Consider the following 21,956-nt stretch of genomic DNA (forward strand, 5'->3'; position numbering starts at 1 on the left):
AAAGTCAGTAGACATTTCCAAAGTATGAAATGCATAAATTTCTTTTGCCAAAGTTTGAGTTATAATGTACACTTGACAGCTAATCAGTCCTTTTTATTACTTGCATAGAATTATTTTTCCTATTTTTACCAAAAGATTTTCTTAGAGAAAGAATTAACAGTGGGAATTAGTAGCCTTAAAAAAATATCTTTTGAGAAATTTTTCCCCTAAAAATTACTTTGTTGAGAGGGACTTAAAATCAGAGTAAGAAACACACGAGTTAAATACCAACTTAATAAAAGTCATACTTGAATGTATGATCATGGGACATTTGGGAGGTACTTCATGATTATACAAATTCCTACAATTTTTGCTCTTGATCTCAAGTATTATGAGACATTATTACACACAAGGCAATGTGCTACATGCTATTCCTATCAGAAAAATAAATGTTACATAAGAGTATTTGATATATTTTAAGGAATTAACATCACAGGAGAGAACGTTAACTTCAAAAGTGACACTTGTAGAAATAGAACAGTACCACTATAATTATATAATGGCTATTGTAATTACATTTTATTAAGAACTTCAGCTGTATTTACTCAGAAAAATCTGTAGCCAAAACAGGTTACATTCAACTCCCTTTAAAATTGCATTCTCTTATTAACAAAACAAATAATTTTTATGATTGCATATTTGTTGAAACCAAGGAAGAGTAATCTGAGGGAACAACAATTTAACTACGTTGGAGACAAAGTCCAGTTCAAAACTAAAATGCAAACAGTTTGTTTTTCTTGTTAAAGAATGCAATTTCTAATTTCAGTTGAATGATATTTTGTACCTTATTCATGTTTGGCTCCTCCATCATAGAATTTTTGATGGTTTCACAGTTGTCCTCTAATGACTTCATCAAGAAAGAATAACCACATGACAAAGAGTAAAGACGAGATATAACATGCAAAATACTGGGGTATTTTTTAAAATTATATTTTTGACCGAATTTACTAGAAAACAATACTGGACTGAGTCATTACCTTTTAAATATCATACATCTTAAAAGAAGCATGTGTGGGGTACATTGGTGGGGGGCTGGAGAAAATTTAATGCCTCAAAACTCATTAACCACTACCATAAATTTTATTTCACCTCCGAAGAAATTTTAACCAACTTAACTGATTTTGAAATGTTGACATTAAAGCAACATTGAGCCCACAGTTCTAATGTTATAAATTTCAAAGCTATTGGTGCCACAGTACTCTAACCTGATAATTAAAGTCAACTTGTTCTTCTTCATACACACTACTATGCCTTATCTCCATCATGGTATCTCACTCCTCAAGAAAACCTCCTGATTAGAACATTTAGAATTCAAGGTTTCTAATTCTTTCTCTTTATTTAGCCAGAAATAGTCAATAAATTGATTGAAGGCACACATCCTTCTTAAAAGGGGATATTAGCATTTGTTAAAGAAGTGATTCAAGACCTTTAGTTCTCAGAAAATGAAAGAAAAAAGAAATATTAAGTAGGGGACAAAGATGATAGCTGTCAAGTATTTTTTTCTGGTTGGAAATTATTTAGATATAGTCTATCTGCAGCTAACTACACTTAATTTCAAAATAAATATAAACTGGAAAGATCTTCTATTTTAAAAATATAGTATATAAAAAGAAAAGATCTGAGGATATACCAGGATTTTAAATTTTAACATCAGATGGAGAAAATTTCATTTTCAAATGTGTAAGGAATAAAGAAACAAACAGCAGCAGTCTCAGAATCCTCCCAACCAAAACACTGGGCCTGTTTGGCATCTATTTCCTAAACACCTGAAAAGTCACAGTGACTTGGACTCAAGCTACTTAAATACAATTATCGTCTTACAAAAAAAGAGATGGAAGGTAATTCTGTTAATAACAAAAATAAGCTAGTCAACTGTAAAGATTAAATAATATACTAATTCTATGAAGTTAATATTCTTTTTAATTCTACCCAATCTATGATTCCCCATATAAATTTTTCATTTTCATATTCCCTTTATCAAAATATCACTATTTTTAAGAATATCACCATCAAGAATAAAAAAATGAAAATAAAATTTAAGAAAGAATAAAGTGGTAATAACTAATTTCTAGTAACTACCATTAATCATGCCAGGTTTTAAGTAAGTTAGATTTACTGGTCAAAACACAGCAGATTAAGGGGTATTTTACTCATTTTGCAGATAAAAAACCTAAAATTCAGGGAAAATATTTAGCTTACTGATAATTATAAAGCTTTTAGTCTAACATCCATAAACATGCTTTTGGTTAAAATAATAACACAAAAATAACTTTAAAATTTTCTTAAGGTATCATAAAACTCCTAAGAAAACTAATAATAAAATAGCAAAGGGATCAAAAGGTGTACTTATACTTATTTACCTGTTCTCCTTCCTTATGCATTTTGGCTTATGCTACTCTCTTTCCTTAGTGATATTATTCCCTGATTTAGCTAGACAATCTAGTGGTATAACAGCTTCTTGTTTTGTTTGACAACTATTTAATTTCCCAGATATAATGACTATATCAGCAGTAGAGAAATGTTTTTATTTTTACACCTATATTAATCAAATACGGCCATGTTTTAAAAAAAAAGATTTTGTAGTTGAAATTATGCCAACTTTCATATTCATATTATAAGCTACATCAAAAAAACAAAGAAATAACAGAGTAAACATACTTTTTATACAGAATAATGTAGCAGGGTTTTATAAATTATTGTGAGAATGCTTTAACTTCTGATACATTATTTTAGGCAAGGATATATTTAAAATAAAAGAAATATTACCTTATCAGTAAATACACCCTAATTAATTAGTTTCTGATCCAGTACATTTTAAATTTTATTTATCCCAAAATTTTCTTGAACTGTTTAATGGTAATTCATATATGCAATACTTAAGATATATCTTACATAAGGTAAAATAAAAATACTTCATTTGTATTATATCTATTTTATCTATTGTTGGCTTAGTTTTCAATGTCACACTAAGGTACACAGAAGTTTTCTAAGCTAAAAATTATGTCTATTTCCTGGCTTGGCTAATTCAAATATATAATCTGGCAAAAACTAAATAATGGTGCATTCAGTTGCCTCTTATAAAACAGTGTTTAAACCAAGAGGCAATGAAATCTATGTAATTTTCCCTTTTATTCATTAAGATTATATGACATCTTGCTTTTTGCTAACTTGTCTTTTAAGAAACCATTCTGATGCACAAACTTGTTGAGTCACTAAGTTGAAATTGAAACTAACGTAACACTGTATGTCGACTATACTGAAAAAAAAAAAAAAAAGAACGAAGTTAGCAAAAAGAAGCTATTCTATTCCCTTATTCCTTCCTCCAAATGAAATGACTTCTTGTTTTCCCTCCCACTTCAAAACCATACAAAGCTTGCTTTAAGTCTAGTTCAATGCTTCTCAAATGTGATCCACAGACCAGCTGCTGGTCTTGAAACTCTTTGTTACTAGTCCATGAGGTCGTAAGGAATTACTACAATCACCAAGTCCACTACTGAGTTTGCCCAGTATTTTTTAATAGCAATACTGTCCCCAAAAAAGAAGTAATATATTAATTTACATTCAGGTGCAAGTTCCCCATATCATCCAAATGGAACTTTTTAAAGCCATGAACTAAATGAGAAAAATAATCATTATAATGATAATATCATAATATAATCAACTACAGTAAACTTACAAATTGTGCTTATAAAATTTCATTAAGAAGGATAATCAATAAAAAAATAAATTAAAAAAAGAAGGATAATCAAAAGAATAGAAAGAAAATGTACATATTTGAAATGTTCTCAGTCTACCAACCTAGTTTCAGTTAAACTTCTAAGATAAACTTCTTTTAGCTATCATATGAAAATCATGGGGAATTTCTACTTTGTCTCCCAACAGGCACTCATGACAGCAAACAAGTTGTAGAATCTTCACACAAACAGTAGTTTTTTTTGGGGGGCGGGGGAAGCTCCAAATATATCTGAATTAGTTCCTTTAAATTAATTTGATTTAGGAAAATACTGACCCCGCTTTCTCCTTTTCAATCACTTTTTCTATTTACTAACAGCATAATAAATGTTTATGATATAAAAGTGAGCTTTTTAAAAGTCTGTAAATTGCAACTTCTTTTTTATGGTTACATAATGAAAAAGACTTCATTAATACTAGAGTAAAAAGGTTTTAACTTATACAGACCTCATTTAGACATCTTTTCTTTGTGAATATATTTCTGATAAAGGTTTCCTGAATTTCTTCCTGCTTCACCAAGTACTGCCATAGTCTCTTCACGGACAGTGCCAGATGGTGTTTGGATCTACAGGGACAGGATACTTAATTATACACTTTGAAGATTTCTGATTAACTTGACCACATTCCCTTTGTGCTCTATAAATGTTTATAATAATAAATTAACTGGAATCAGACAATACCATTGAGGGCACCAGTCTTCAAACTTTTTCTTAAAAAACCAGACGGTAAATATTTTAGACTTTGTGGGTTATCTTTCAACCACTCAACTCAGTCACTGATAGGAAAGCATCCAGAAGAAATATTAAAATCAAAGGGTATGACTCTGATCCAATAAAGCTTTATTTATATTGCAGGAGGATGGGTGGATGTGGCTTCAAAGCTGTAGTTTGCTGACCCCGGGAACATAATATCTACCAAAAACAGATCACTACTAGAAGATATCTAGAAGCAGAGCTACTCAAATGGCCTGTGAACACATACCAGTCCATGAACTCTGTTACTGATGCTAAGGTAAGAACTTGCGAAATAATGTAAATCAACTATGTCACTAAGCCACTAAGTACAGTATATATTAATTCAGTTAACATTTTGTAGAAAGACTTTATTGATGATGCAAGCACTGCATCGATTTATCTTTTCATGCAAATGCTTCATCTCTTCATGGATGATAAAACAGCTTGCTAACTAGATATTATGAGCAGCACTGTTCCAGAGCGGGAGAAGTAAACAATGGCCCACAGGTCAAATTCAGCCTGCCTTTCATTTTTGAAAATAAAGTTTATTGGATCACAGCCATGTCCATTTGTTTACTTATTGTCTATAATTGTCTTCACTCTACTCTGGCAGTTTAATAGCAGCAACAAGGACTGTGGGGTCCTCAAATCCTAAGGCATTTACTCTCTGGATCTTTGCAGGAAATGTTTGCTAAGCCTACAATATACATCAAACAAAGACACAGATAGGAGCCAAGAACTGCAAAGCAGGCAGAGGAGGCCTTAAATATTTTTAAAGTACTAATTGATAACATTCTGAGTTAGTAAAACTCTGACTTAAAAACAGAATCCACAGGACAACCTACTTGAAAGGAGTGTTTGTAGGTTCCAGCAAAGCTTTATGGCGGAGAATTGCAGGACCCCCAGACAAACTCTCTTCAGATGTATGACTTGCAATATAGTTTTGAGGTGGCCCACCATGGATTTCAAGTCGTCGGAGAAGAACTTGCTCCCAACACTGAAGAGTTTTTAGAACCGCATGACAAAGTGGTGAACTAACTGGAAGCTCTAAAAAGAGAAAAAAATGATCCAAGTTTATCTTCTTCAGTAAAATGCTACAGTTGATTTTAAGAATGACTGAGACAGACATTTTGGCAGAGGAATTGTCCAGGAGAGTGGGGAGAGACCTCCAGAGGCTCAAAAAAAAAAAAAAAAAGATGTAATAAATCTCTGTTCCAACATAATTAGGTGGCCTGGAGCAACAGAAAAAAACGGTAATCTGAGTCAAAATTATACCACAGTTTTACTACTGCAACTTGGAATAATATTTATGACTTATACTGCTATATCAATTACTGCTTTTGGCTTTGATTTCACATTAACGAATTTACCTGAATATTATGAAAATATGTCGGAGAGGAAAAACAATTGCTTTAAATCTTTGCATCAGCCCAATGTCTATATGGTATGTAACTAAAATTTGTTTAGAAAATTAAAACACACAGAAGTTAAAAGAAGTTAAATAACACTTAATGGGAAATTCAGCACTTTCTACTTATGTATAATTTCATTTTCCTGATTCCTCACTCCACTTTCAACTTTTAGCTATTCTTGCTATTCACCTCCAAAAATCTAAGTAATAGGCCTATCCTGTGAATTCTGGACTTTTCCATCTTAGAAATGATGTACTCACTTATTACTATGCTATGGAATAGAAGAATAAACTACTCTCTCCATCATTCCGGTATAGTCACATAATAATTTTTGGAAAAATTGGTGTTTTTGCATTTACCTTGTTATTTATATTTATAAATACAGACCACAGCTGGATCATGCAGTATACTATCGCTCCCCTTTATTTCTGTGCAATCTTTTCTTCCCCTGGAGTTAATAATCACTAAGTTTTTACATTTGCTTCTTTTTCTTTGTGTCTGCTGCTATCAAATCCCCCAACACCTCCTCTAGTGGTGTTGTCTAAATAAATAAATAAATAAAAAATAATAAATATAAATAAATAAATAAATAAATAAATAAAAAATAAATAAAAAATAATAATAAAAAATAAATAAATAAAGTCTCAATACAGTCAATCATATCAGGTTCAGATCCCCTGCTTTCTTGGGACATTGTCCTCCTGATGGCACCTAACAATATGATAGATACATTTATAGATGGCTGGTCTGGTTAAAAGAAACCTATCTTCTACAACAAGAAGTTACTAAGGTTTTTCTTGACTGTTTGGAAAAAAAATGCAAAAACGGTCATTCAAAAGCAATGGGAATATTAGTTCATGTTAAGACATACATTACCTGCAAGATCATGACCTGCAAAGGGATAGAAGGTCTTCAAATTGTTGAGCACTAACTGCACCATTGCCAAGCGCATCAATGACCAACTAAAAATAAAACAACAGTAGATCTGTTAAAGATTTACTCAGGGTTTTAGAAGAGTACACCACTCTTTAATCCAACAGTTTTACTATCAAGAATCTACTCTGCAGATATGCTTCCAGAAAAATAGAACAATATGCAGTTACTCATGTCAGCTTTACCTGTAAGAGCAAAAGAGCAGAAACAACCAATTATCTGCCAGGAGAGTACTGGTGGAAACACTTCGGTTTTGAACCACAGAATAATAAGGAAGCCATAAAAAAAGAATGTATAAGAATTCTGAAGTGTTAGTACGAAGTGAACTCCCGTATGTATTAATAAATAATCAAATCATAGAACACTATATATACTATGCCCCTGGTACCTCCCATGTAAAAAAGCAGAGAAATAAGGTTTCAAACACCTACAAATACGCTTATTTTGCAAAGAGAAGGATAAAAACAGGAACTAATAAAAATGGGTATATGTAGAGGGTGTAGAAAATAGGTGAAGACAGAAATGTGAGACTTCCAATTTCACATTTTTCTATAGTTTTTTTAATTAAAAAAGAAATTTCAACTTTTCTTTTAAAGTGAAAATTTATTTCTTAGAGTACTGGCTTTTTATTACTTTAAATTGTATATATAGAGTTAACCGTCTTAACTATTTTTAAGTGTACATTTCAGTGGCATTAAGTATATTCAACCATCACCACCATCTAATTCTAGAATTCTTATCTTGCAAAACTGGAACTATCCCCATTTATAATAATAATATTATTATAATATTATTATAATATTCCCCATTTCCCCTTCTCCTAGTCCCTGGCTACCAATATTCTTCCTTCTGTCTCTATGAATTTGACTACAGTAAACAACCTATATGTGGACTTATACGCCACTGTCATGGTATTATTTGTCTATTTGGGACTAGCTACTTCACTTAGCATAATATCCTCAAGATTCATGCACATTGTAACATTTGTCAGAATTTCCATCCTTTTTTAGGTTGAATACTATTCCATTACATGAATATACCACATTTTGTTTATGTATTCATCTGTCAACAGACACTTGGTGCTTTTATCCCTTGGCTATTGTGAATAATGCTGTTATGAACATGGTTTCTACGAATACCGACCCCATTTTTTTTAGCATATGTGCTCCTGATGTGAGCATGGTTTGTACAAATACCTGATCAAGACTCTGCTTTTAATTCTTTCAGGTATATATTCAGAAGTGAAATTGTTAGGTTATATGGTAATTCTCTTTTTAATTTCCTAACTACCATAATGTTTTCCATACTGGCTGGACCATTTCACATTCCCCCCACTAGTGCACAAGGGTTCCAATTTCTCCACATTCTCACCAACACTGTTATTTTCTGTTTTTTGGATACTAGTCATACTAAGGGGTGTGATGTAATCTCCCATGGTGGTTTCAATTTGCATTTCCCTAATGATTAATGGTAGCATCTTTTCTTGTACTTATTGGCCATTTGTATATCTTCTTTTCAAGTCATTTGTCTGCTTTTTTAATTGGGTTGCTTGGTTTCATTGTTATTAAGTTACAGAGTCTGAATGACTTTTGAGACACGTAAGTATTTCATATATTAAAAAAACAAAATTAGGTCAAGTAAAAATCTTGTAATAATTCTTCTTTTCAATAAAGGAGTATTTTTATTTCATTTTCACTAATACACTACTTATCTCTTGTGGTATATTTCTATTTTTCTATCATACCATTAACATACAATGTTTTATAAAGTGTATACACCTTTCAGAGATATACAATCTATCAAAAGGGACAAGATAATATCCTCTTACACATATATGTAAGGATAAAGCAGCAATGGAGCTGAGGGTGAACATTTTGAACATTCATAATTTTTATAATATGTGCAACCCATTTTTAAGACAGTAATCGTTGGTATCTTAGGGTATTAGTATTATACTGAAAAGATGCCATGTTTTCTAGGCTAAAACAGTAGAGTTTGTTGATCTCAGGGAAGCAAAGAGCAAGGAAAAGTCTGACAGCATTTGTGAGGACAGATTCACGGATAATAAAAAACTAACTGTGTAATTATTCTTAAAGAAAGGAATTTAACAATTTCATCTAAAGAAATCTGAGTTATAATGTGTGATGTAATTCAACAAGCTATCAATTTCAAATGTGTTATTTTCAAAAATATTATGTATATAAGCCAAGATGAATTTTTAAAAAGAAGCTTAAAATTAAATACTCCATACCTATATGAATTTGAATTAGAATGTTCTTGGAGATGGAAATCTGAGGCTAAAACATCATCATCATCGTCATCACTTTCCAGACTTTCCTCTGAATCATATTCTGCTCTACTTTGGGAAGGGGGTAGAAAAGGCTAAAATAAAAAAGGTACAGATTCAACTCTGCAATTTAAAACATTCAATTATATAGAGCATAATATTAGCAATTTATCCCATTTTTCAGATACGTCAATGTAAAAAAGTAAAGTAACCAGTACTCGGCTGCTTCTTTTTTGACATTCTATGCCTTCAACCTCACTTTACACAATTCTCTTATTAATTCAGACATTCAACAAAAAAATGTATCAAATATCAATGTGTCAAAAAGTATACTTGCCATAAGAATTTTTTTCTTTCAAGTAGGTTCCATGCCCAGTCTGGAGCCCAACATGGGGCTTGAACTCACAATCTTGAGATCAAGACCTAAGCTCAAGAGTCAGATTTTAACCATCTGGGTGGCACCCTTGCTATAAGGATTTTTTTAAAGACTTAAACAGTCACTGCACTCAGAGAGCTTACCTTTTTATGGAAGAAAACAGACAAATAACAGAAAACTAAATACAAACTATTTAGTTGTGCCATACAGAAAAAAAGACAGATGGGATTGAGAACATTAACAAGAAACTGACATAACGTGATCATGAAAGGTCTCTTAATAAAGCAGCATTAAGTGAGACTGAAAGGACAAGAAGTAAGCCATAGAACGAGAGGGAAGAAAAGCATTTTAGGCAGTGGAAATTGCAGGTAGAAAGGCATTAATATGGGAAAGAGCTTGGTGTGGAAAGTAAGCGGTTTGACTGGAGCCCATAAGCAGGAGGATATGTGTTGGGATGAACACTGAAGACAATGGAAGGAGACAGGTGGGGAGGGTTTTTGTAGGTCACAGTAAAGAGGGTAATGGAATGCCACTGGTGAGTTTTAAGTAGAGGGCAGGCATTGAGATTTACATCTTAAGAATATGACTATGCCCACTCTCTTATGAGAGAAAAACTCAAATGGTAAGACTAGAAATGGAGACATGAGTAACTAAGTAAGGCAAGAGTTGACTGGTGAAACAGCTCTAGAAACACAAAGATGGATGGAAAGCCAGATGGACACAGTAGTGCTCCAGCAAGGCTTAACTTTAAATGGAATTGATTTTTCTCTTCCTCATTCTTGAAGCCTACTCCCACCTCTGCCTTGACTTGTTTTTCTATATAATCCTTTGTTCTAGGAATTCAGTATCAATGTGGACATCTCCCCGACCTCAAAGTATACTTAGTCAAGAGACTCGGATGGCTGGCACCTGCACTAGTCAGATACCACCTTGAAGACATGATGAACAGAGCTGGTAGCTCATACCAGATTCCTATCTAAACTGCCCAGATCCTTTATTTTCCTCTAAAATTTCCATAGCCTTTTATCCCAGGTAGGTCTGTAGTTTTGAAAGCAATGCCAGCTACAGCCTCCTTCGCCTGGCAAAGCAATAAGACTATCATTCTTCTTTTCTTTATCCCCAAACTCTGTCATCATGTTATATTTTGGCTCCAGAGCACAGAGATTGGTTTCCAACAACATGGAGGTATGTGTTAGTGATGAAGATGGAGAGAAATAACACACTAACTGTATATTTTGGAAAAGCACTGACAGATAGGCTGATAAGTATGGAGAGCAAAGGACAGAGAGGAAAAAGACTATTTCTAGGTTTCTGACTCAAGCAACTATTAGAATGAAGATGCCGTTTACTAGTAGGAGAGAATGGTGGTTATAAAAGGGAGGTGTTGGACAAAAGAAATATAAAAAACCCAAATGTTGAAAGAGATCAAGATTCACAGGTCAAGCTGAAAAGGAAGAATGAAGAAAGGACTATGGAAGAATAAATAGTAAGGTTAGGGGAAAAAAACTAGAAGAGAATGACATCAAGGAGGAAATGGCTGCATGTGTTGAATATTGCTAAGAGTTCAAATGAGATGATGATAAAGAAGTTTCAGTTATATGTAACAACATGGATGCCCCCTGAATCTCAACAGCAGCTTCAATGAGGTAGCTGTGTCAGAAGTCATACAGTGCACAACTATGAAAGGGAACCAAGATAACAGAAAAAAAAAATGTGTGTATAGTTTTAAAAAGCTGAATGATAACAGGAAATAGAGAAACAGAGTACTAGCTAGAAAAAGTTCTGCAATCAAAGCAGGATTTGGAATGAGAGACAGTAGAGCACACTTCTGTCCTGATGGGAAGCAATCAATAGAGATGAGTCAAAAGTAGAGAAGAAAAGCACAGATGGGATTCAGAACAGAACAGAAGTCTCTGATAGGAAGGACTCTTTGTCCTTATTAACAGGAGGAATGAATAAGATGGGAACAAGCGTAGTTATAGCTTCATGACAGGATGGTAAGAGTTTTAATGCCTTTCAACTTAGGAGTTAAGAGCTAAGATGGAAAAGGTAATACAGGAAATCTGAAGTTATAAAATCTTTGGTGTAGGGAAGACCAGTAAAGGCACACAGCAGGGATAGGAGAAATTCTGAAAGAGCTGAGAGAGAAGCTCCTAAGTCCTCTCACCAGAAACAACAGTAAAACTGCACAATGTTGTAAAAAAGACCCACTTAAAGATACTGGATCAATTGATCAATGCATACAACACAGAGAGAAGCATTTATTCAAGAGAAATCAACTGGACTCTCTGGAGAAACAGTGAGAGCCTGGCATTTTGGTCATTTTGGTTGGGCTGCCGCTTACCCCACCTGGCCACTCTGTGCTGCAGGGCAGTCCATGAACGCCAAGAACTCTGCTGCATGGCCAGAGGTGGCTATCTTGAATAAAAATCCCAGGTCCAGGGGCACCTTCAAAAGCAACAGCTATCTCAGTACCAAACGACTAGGAAAGGCTAACCTCTCAACTAGCCTGAGGCTATGGTATGAACTGGGACAGGGACAGACCAGCCAGAAATTTAACAAGATCCAGGAACAAAAGAGCTAAAGAAGGCCTTCCTCATCATGGATCCTCTATCAATTAAAACTGCTTCAAAAATGAAGATGACATCAAGATATTCCCATATCAATAAGGGGCTCAATACACATTTGTTGAATAAATGAATGACTCTGCAAAGGGCAATGAAGAACAAGGAGAGACAAATACCTGTCTTTACCCCAAGAAAAATATAAGAAAAATAAAAGCTACTGCTTAACATGCCTAAAGGATTGTTGTCAGCAGAAAATAGTTAGGTATTCAAGTAATAGAAGAAAATAAGAAGAACATCCAGAAGTTGAGAACACGAGGGATGCGGCTAATCACAGGAAAGGCAGATAGGCCATTTCTGCTCTGCACAATGGCACGGGAACATGGAAACGACCATGCAAGCTGAAACCATTGTGAAGCAATCTTAATAAACAAAGGAAAAACTACAAATATTCTGAGACTAGCAAAAACATTTTTCAAAATATTAAAACTCTTATGGTTGGCAATCAATGTATAGGGAAATGAAAAAATAGTAAAAATAGTATTTATTTAGCACACTAAAATTAAAATACTAGAAATATTGAGAATTTAAGTGTTTTATTCATTTCTTCTTTTTCTTGAAGATTTTTATTTATTTATTTGAGAGAAAGAGAAAACAAGTGAGAGGCAGACGGAGAAGCAGTCTCCCCGCTGAGCAGGGAGCCCTATATAGGACTTGATCCCAGGACCCTGAGACATGACCTGAGCCGAAGGCAGATGCTTAACTGACTGAGCCACTCAGGCGCCCCATCAAGTGTTTTACTTCTTTGTAAATAAATTATCAAGAGTACTTTGAGTGGGCAAACTGTCATACATGTTTCTAAGTTTGTATCATCTTCCAACATTTTATTCTTTACACTTTCAGTGCTATGAAATATTAGCCAGAGTTCTTTTAATGTAAAGTGGGTCTTTTTTTCGGGGGGGGGGCAATTTCAGTATGTCTAGAACACCTTCCTCGTTGTATGACACTTTCTTCGCTTCTGTTGACAAGTTAGCCCTCACTAGTCCTCTGGTTGCATATCCAGAATCTTTCAAACGACAGCAGTGTCAGTAGCCCCAATGTGATCTATCTTTCTATAACTTTGTTTACATTTAACTTTTTTTTTTTTTTTTGGTAGAAACCATCTTTCATTTTTTAATTTAAATCCTATTAGCCAACATACTGCTTACATTCAATCTGAATGTCACTTCCAGGGCTACCACTTGTCATTGTTTGGTTGCACTTCCATCTTCACGGGACAATTCCCTCTTCTGATTATCCAGTTTTGTAAAATGTCACTTGAGTTGGACACTGCTGTCTGTATATAAACTGAGTAACGGGTCCTAAATGATGAACCACCAATAGACTTCCTGTGACTGATCACTGCACACGAGGTGCACCTGCTCTTTCCATAGTGATGTGTGGACAGAAGAGCCAGCAGGGAAGTTTGTATTTGAGGTCACTGCTCACAGTTAATAGACTAGAAACTCTGAGCCATGTTGCTGAGGGACTCGTTACTTCACTAAATAGCAGTAACTATAACATGTGTATATGAGAACCATGCAGGAGCATCTGCAGTACAGAAAAGGAACGAGAGCAGCAATGGCCCTGGGACTTCTTGTAGTCTGGATTCCTTAATTACCATCAAGTACCTTAGCACTAAGGTGTTGACCAACATATCTTTTTTCATCTAAGAACTGTATTTTGCTTAAAATATAGAAACTATAATTTATCAAAGGACTGTGTCAAAAACCAAATGGAAATGTCCAAATATTTTTGAGGGTTTTTTGTTTTGTTTTGTTATGCAGCCTGACAAAATGAAATCTTTCTAAACCAGAGTGGGAAAACACTTGGAAGCAGCAACAATCCACTTACTTCAAACATTTTCATTTCCATTTCATTGCATACATGTTGTTCTAAGTGGCACTTTTTTTTACCTTGGCTATGAAATAGTCCCAGATACTGAGCTCTGGTGGGATGAACTTCTCTTGGACTGTCAGTGACTCCTGGCTGACTACTGACGGGGAAGAAGTCGGTAGGGCAGATTCTCTACAAGAAATTTTTGATGGCCTAAAACGTTTGTTCTGTTTCTCTCCTTCTTCCACAAGTGAAGAAACTAATAAAAACAAAATAAAGTATTATTAAAGTAAGTACTTTTTCCACTGTACTAATTTCACGTATCTTTATTTAAGATTTAAGGTTACAAATAAGCATAAACACAAAACTGAGATCCTTACAATAGGTTAAAAAAAATAAGTAGAAGTGAGACAAAAATCACTGTAAAACCAATCTTTGCTTTTATCTCAACTTATCCCTCATTCTCTGAATGTTAACTTTTCTATTCCATATGTGGGTAATAGGATATAATATCTGTCTATAAATGAGTCAAATTGAGCTATGATCATGTACGAAAATTATCTACATCCCTTTACTTTGAAGAATATCATGGGAAACAAAGAGTATCATGGGATGTCAATGTTAATTGAAGGCACCAACTTACTTATGAGGTTCTTTAGTAATCCTTTGGCCTTTTATCTACATAGAAAACTGAATGTTTTCTCTGAAAATATATAAAAGAATTCAAATATGTTAACAACTGAATTACACTGACTCAGACTTCCGGAAATGGCTTGCACATGGAATTTTCTGGTCAGTGGAATAACAGAGAGGGAGAAAACACAATCTTTGTTGTTTTAACTTTTAAATACTTAATGGTTAGTATTTTCTTAGTATTTTACTTTAGAGTATTAAGGGAAAGAAAAACAAGTTACACAAATCTATAAATAACAAATACTAAGTTACAAGATGCAAATCACCAGTACAGAACCAAGGATGTTCCAAAGAGAAGCATATGTCCAATTGACAAGCAAATAACTCTGCAATAAGACACACCAATATACTCTTTCAATGGTTCCAGTGAGAACTGACTTACCTTTCAAAGGAATGCAAATATGTGTTCTGTAATATAATTTCGTTTTATTCTTTGAAGCTACTCAGCTTGCAAAAACAGCATGCTCATGCATTATATCAAGCTACAGCCAAGCTGAGTTTAACAGACTGATTTAGTGATTTTTAGTGATTTCAGAAAAAAAGGAAATTAAAATGGAAAAAATTCTAAAAGATTGCCAAGATGTGGTATGATATTACATAAACTCTCAAATGATTTTAAAAATAAACTTTTGGATTAAATGTGTAAATTTCTGCTTTTTTAAAAAGATTTCTTTGTTTGAGAGAGAGAAAGAGAGAGGATGCGCACGAGTAGGAGGAGAGGCGGGGGAGAGGGAGCAGCAGACTCCATGCTGCGTGGGAGTCTGATGTGAGGCTGATCTCAACACCCTGAAAACATGACCTGAGCCGAAACCAAGAGTCAGATGCTTAACTAACTGAGCCACTCAGGTGCCCCAATTATTTTCCTGTTTTTAAAAGCAACTGGTAGTCAACAATCATGTTTCTAATATACGTTGTATACATTCATATTCATTCTAAAACAGTGGTTATACCAAATTCTGATCAAATAAAAAATATATAACATAAATGTATTTTTTTAATCTTTCAAAAATATGTGGTTTAAAAAAAATGTGGTTTAAAATAATCATTTAACTTTAACATTACTATTTTGCTTTTTTTGTTTTTAGATTAGAAGGCTTATGAACATAGAAACTTAAAGAATCTCTGGAAAAATAAAACTTACAAACAACACTAAATAGATAAATTTTTGCCAATACATCTATATGATAAAAAATCAGAGTTTTAAAACCAAAACCTAAGAAGATTTTTAAATTAAAAAAGAGAAAAATTTACAAGTATAGTCAATGAAACCAGATACTGACATGAAAATAAGAAAAGTTACCACACTGGGGGTAAATGTTTAAAATGACAGAGTCAATATCAGAAATATAAAACTACCTATTAAAATACTTTTGATGAACAAAGAAAAAAATGGCAAAAAGTTCACAGTACTGAATGTTCTATTGCTTGAAATGCTATAAATAAAAGGACCCAAGTGATGCCTTCCAGCAAACAAGAAATAACCTGTAGCTTCTCATTAGCATAGTTGCTTCTTCTTTTCCAATAAATTACAGCAAGACTTAAAATGATTTTATGTTTAAATCACAGTGGGTTAGCATAGTCATGAAGGACCAATAGAGACTGCAGAGTGGCTGAAGGCTCAACTGGTGATTTTTGAAAATGCTAATAATTAAATATCAAGAATCTCTGTCACTCCTTGGATAAAAACTGACTCTACTGCTGCATTACTAAGGTGGTAAATGGCTACTTCACTAGTAATAGAAGAAAAAAACAGTATTAGGGAGAACTGAAAAGAAACTTGGATATGGAGCTTAGAAATTACAAGGAACAAAGAGAAGCTAGAAAGTTGGTTAAAAAAAACCCAACGTACAATGGATAAGAAAAGACAGAATCACTCACTAACATACATTTTTAGAAATTTCTTAGCTGCTTTGGATTCATAGAAAGTACTTTTAAGAAGTACTTTTAAAGTCAAGATAGTACTTTTAAAGTCAAGATTTTAAGAACCTCTATCCTCACTCCTAGTACAATCCGCAGTGACTTCCTGGAACTATGGATGTGACTCCCTAAGAACACAAAACAAGGGCACCTGGGTGGCTCAGTGGGTTAAAGCCTCTGCCTTCGGCTCAGGTCATGATCTCAGGGTCCTGGGATCGAGCCCTGCATCGGGCTCTCTGCTCAGCAGGGAGCCTGCCTCCTCCTCTCTCTGCCTGTCTCTCTGCCTAATTGTGATCTCTGTCTGTCAAATAAATAAATAAAATCTTAAAAAAAAAAGAACGCAAAACAAAATAGAGAGATGGTTAAGAGACTACATTTAAAGAATGGGCAGAGGAGTAAGAAAGACAGTGTTGCTTTTTAATCATAAATTCTTCTGGACTACTGGATTTATTATCACGCACATATATTGTTTTGATTAAAATCAAAACATAAGAGGAAGGCTCACAAGTTAACACTTTTTGAGTTTATCATTTTATTTTCTTAAAAGAATTTATTTGAGAGCACGAGTGAGCATGAGTGGGGGGGTTGGGGAGGCAGAGGGAGAGGGAGAAGAAGACTCTTGGCTGAGTGAGGGGTCCAACAGGGGGCTTAATCCTGAGATCATAACCTGAGCTGAAGGCAGGAGCTTAACCAACTGAGACAAGCAGGTGCCCCAAGTTTATCATTTTAAATCAGACAAAATTAATGTTCTAAACCTAGACTTAAATATTTATTTTAAAAAGTGACCTTAAAGTAACCAGCAGAATGATCTCATTCTCTGCTTATCAATCTAAGGCACTCTTCATGCCAGAGAGTGCATGAAAAAGCAGGGGGCGCATTGTCCTGGACCTTCAAGTATAGCTCCAAAATTTAGGGGGTGGGAGGATGAAGGTAAGTAATTTAAATGATGATTTAAATACTGGAAAGAAACAAAGATATGGAGAAGATGAAAGTCACGTAAGTTCAAGATAAAACAGATCCCCATCTATTTCTTGCTTTTGGCAAGACAGTTAAGCATAAGAGATCTCCTAAGAGGAGATCTTCACTCTCCTCTAGCATCCATTTCAGACAAAAAGTTTGAGAAGTACAAATACAGGCCAACACTTTATTTAACCAATTAAATAAAAAACAAATTCTCAAAATTCTATGTAAAACATGACTTTACAAGTAAACTTCAAAGATTCTTAAAAGGAAAATACCAAAATAGATTTGAGGAGCATAAATTTAAGGCACTTCTTAATCCTCAAAGAATAAAATTAAGGCTACAAAAATGTCTGACAAGTGAAATTTTCCAGATTTTAGTTAAGATTGACTCTCAAGGATTGGTAAGGCACAGTAGTACCTTGTACCTGCTTCATAAGTACCTATAAAAATGAAATGATGATTATCTTAGTAGAAAGTAGTGATTTGTCTCCAAATCACAGAGCAAGTAGTTTCCAAAACAGTTGGTGTTCAAAGTGATACACTGGAATATGGAAAGAAAATATTACAACTATTACTGAGATTTATTTTTTAATAAGCAGAAGTGGGGAAAAGGAAGAGAAACAGGGTAAGAAGGGGAGAAGGGAAAGAAGAGAGGAGGAGAGGAGGAGTGGAAGAGAAGGCAACAGAGGAAGGAAAAAGAAAGGGGGGTGGGAGAAGGGGAGCAGAAAGGAGAGGGAAGTGGTAAGGGGAAGAAGAAAATCTATCAGTGTTTAATATCTGGATCAGCAGGGGTACATGTATTTATAAATAAATAAATACACACATAATGAGGATTTGCTCAAGCATATTTTGTAGATAGGGTTATATAATAAAAAATCTGGAGATAACTACTTCTCCATTACCCTGAAGACTACGATCCAGATGTGCCTATAAGATTTCAGCTCCAGCTCAAAAGACTTGTTAAAAGTGAGAAAGGAATACATACATACAGTGAAATACTATTCAGCTGCACAAAGAAAACTCTATCATGTGCCACAACATGGATGAACCTCGAGGACACTGTGCTACATGAAATAAACCTGTCACAAAGGGACAAATATGGTAGTTATGAAATGAATAGATGCTTTTTAATGAAAATTTATGCCTGTCCCTCAAAAAAAAGTTTGTCCAAAGACTCTAACAAAAGATGTATTCCCTTCTCTGGCAAAACTAGTTATTTTTTGGTTCAGTAGCCAGTTAAAATTGCTGGGCATATTCACATCTGTATTGTAAATAGCCGATCACTTTCTATTTTAAAAACACTGAAGTCTTATACTTTTTCTGGTCAAGAAATGTTGCTATTTTATATATTTTGCTAAAGGAAGGATAGCAATGACACGTATAATCACTAAACACTGAACATGAAACTTTTATTTTATACGAGTTTTAGGGGAAAAGCAAGACATTTGGATTTTCTGGTCTGTATTTAACATAAATAATCAAATGGCAAAAATATACTTTAAAATGTCTAAAACATCATTAGCAGTCTCATAGTTAAAAAAAAGTTATGCTTACTACAAATAAAATACTCACTTTATATTTTATTCCTCAATGTGGAGACATACAAAATCATTACTATAAATTTATCAAGATGAAGATGGAAAATCTACAGTTCTCATTATTGCAAATATCATGACAAAATACAATAAAAATCCTTCAAGTAAAAACACTGCTTTGCTTTATAATATGCAATCAAAAGCAAAGTATGGATTTCTAACTGTTAGCAGAAAAAAAAACTCATTTTTCCAAACTTGCTATTGTTCACCTGATTATTTATTTTAAAAATTAACCATAATAACAAAACAATTACTAATTCCACAAACTTACACCTGCACTAATTTTAGTTAGAAAAAATAAATCCTTCACTAATATGTGATGTGGAATTCACCCAGTTAAATCTGATTTAAAAAAAAACCAAATTACTGACTAAATTCACATTTTTGTTAAGAATTCTAACCTGCCAAACTGAAATCTAATAGAAATCATCTATCATTTTCTTACATTACAAAGCTTAGTCAATATTTAAATTTTGTCACTAAAAATATTAGTGGATTAAGTATATAAAAGATATGTAGAGAGAAATATAATTTAGGTGATGATAATGCTGTACAATATGTTGGCTAAGTGAATTTAAGTAAATAAAAAAAGAAAAAAAGAAAATAATTTAGTTCATGAGACCATCATTGTGAAGAAAACTGAAATCAGAATTTACACTAGAACAAGAAAAACAAACGGTGACTTTTAATACGTCTTCTAGTACTAAGTTACATGTGAATGATGTATGAATGATTCCGTAGCTTCTGGGTCTTCAAAGACAGATGAGCAACACATAACCTGGATGCGGACTTAACACTAAGGGAACCACATGTTTTAAGTATTCTGCATTACTTGCCACCAAAGAATTAAATGTACAGATGCAGGTAATTTCCAGTCACTTTCACTAGGTAGGGTTCAGTAAGTGATGGAATACAGTTTATAGATAGTACCTATAAGATAATTTTTGTAAAGGTATTTGTGTGTAGAAACAACTAAAACTGAGTGGTTCAACAAAGAACTTAAGACTCTGAGTAAGGTTCTTTACACATTTATGCTTGGTTGAAATGGTTGGAATTGAGACATGGTGACTGGTTAGTAAGAATATTTTTAATTTTTTACAAGTATTTGGACATTCCATAGCAAGAATTTATCCCTTTTTAATATTTTGTATTAAGGAGATCAAAGTTTTAAATGATTTTCTCTTAGGACACATTAAAAACGGGTCCACAATTAGTTTACCAAGTTTTTAATGCTAATCTCATTAGACCTATAAATCTTATTCCCTCTTAGACTTAGACTTTTCTTTAATTGAATTCAGATATCTGAAGTTAAATATATATATATATATATATATATATATATATATATTCCAAAGCAAACTTTATGAAGTTTAGACTTTTTCTTTTTTTGTCCACATAAAAAATAACGCACAGGAAATTACTCCTTAAAAATGAAGAGATGTCATAAAAATGAAAATATTTTTAAAAATTTGAAAACTAAGATTATCACATATGGGCTAATAAATTATAAAACAAAAATTTAACAGCTAGGTAGAAAGCATTATGAAGATCCTTTTCACATCAAGATATAATATATACAGTTTCAGCATTAGAAAGTCTAGAAACAGGGAGGGATACAGTTGTTTAAAATATTTACTTTTCCTGGTATTATGAACACTTAGAAATCCAAAACCCCTAATGGCCAGAATCATAGTATGCAAAACATAAAGCAGCTTCATTTGAAATGTTTTCCAGACATTTCAAGCCATAGTCTGATTTACCATGATTAGCATTGACATTTATTCCTACACATTTAAAAAGATGTTGAAGTCTAAGGAATAGAAAACATCAAAGGAAATAATTTAAAAGCAGAATAAAAAGCAGAGATGATTTTCTGAAATGCTAATCATTGTTTCATATCAAAAATATGGCTTGATTAAAGGAAATTTCTCAATTTTCTATTTTAAGTGCCATACAAAATAAAATGGGCCCAAAGTACCCCAACCCCTCCAAAACAACACAAAGCAAGCTGAGCCATAAAAGCCTATTTCTAAAGCTAGTATCTTGCCTGCAAGACTGGGAGGGCTATGAGAACTGATGGTTGAAAGAGCTTTGGTAAAGCCCACACATTCCATGGAGAATACCACTACCTGGTGGGGGCTAGGCATAGCAAAGTGCCTTCCTGCCAAAGAAAGAAGAGAGAATCTGTATTTGGGATAGAACAAAGACCAGTGTTACAGAATATTTCAAAAGCAAATGATCATTTCAAAAGCAAAAGATTTAAGAAAATTACATTAGATACTTCTAATTGCAGGTGCACAAGTGTCTCACAGTTTGAAAACTGCACCAGAAACTTGACACTGTATTTTCACCATAAAACCATTTGTTCATGCTTTAAGAAAACGGTCTGTAACAAAAACTTTCTGTGAATTAATTAAAATGTAATTACACTTGACAAAGTTATCATTCGGATGAACAAATATAGTTTCAGTTTTAAAAATAAATAAACACGAATACACTAACCAGGTAAAGCTTTTGAGTGTGTGTGTTCTTTGTTAGGAACATGTGCACCTCCACCAAACACAGCAGACCACATTTTTTCATTCAGAGGATGGGCCATGATCCGAAATAGTTCATTACTGGAATGTGTCGCCAGGCCATGGATGAAGAGACTCAGATACACTGCTGTGAGAATCTCACAGAGCAAGACTGTAAGCCCTGACTGGGCTTCCTCGCCAGAAGAATTCAAAAGTCGAATCAGAGAAGTGATTCCTAGAACAAACAAACACAGCTACCACTGACAATAAATTTTAAAAAGAACTGTATCTTTTAATTTTTGAAAAAACTGTCTTATATC

The 21,956-nt window shown here is 33.6% G+C and overlaps 1 protein-coding gene across 2 annotated transcripts in view; it reads right to left on the minus strand.

The window, feature by feature from the left end:
- LOC111158846 (Dmx like 1) overlaps positions 1–21,956 on the minus strand; it is a 125,725-nt gene that overhangs the window by 33,729 nt on the left and 70,040 nt on the right. Inside the window, exons 28-34 of one of the 2 annotated variants that reach the window (XM_022521129.1) lie at positions 21,623–21,871; positions 14,033–14,211; positions 9,102–9,232; positions 6,794–6,879; positions 5,351–5,552; positions 4,219–4,336; positions 824–886 (exon numbers count right to left, since the gene is read on the minus strand). In XM_022521129.1, coding sequence (XP_022376837.1) covers positions 824–886; positions 4,219–4,336; positions 5,351–5,552; positions 6,794–6,879; positions 9,102–9,232; positions 14,033–14,211; positions 21,623–21,871 — 1,028 coding nt within the window. The remainder of the gene's footprint in view (positions 1–823; positions 887–4,218; positions 4,337–5,350; positions 5,553–6,793; positions 6,880–9,101; positions 9,233–14,032; positions 14,212–21,622; positions 21,872–21,956) is intronic. The other variant, XM_022521130.1, reaches the window with a different exon arrangement.

Source organism: Enhydra lutris, unplaced genomic scaffold (assembly GCF_002288905.1).
Source record: "Enhydra lutris kenyoni isolate GAN:26980312 unplaced genomic scaffold, ASM228890v2 scaffoldscaffold64, whole genome shotgun sequence".
Classification (NCBI taxonomy): Eukaryota; Metazoa; Chordata; class Mammalia; order Carnivora; family Mustelidae; genus Enhydra; species Enhydra lutris.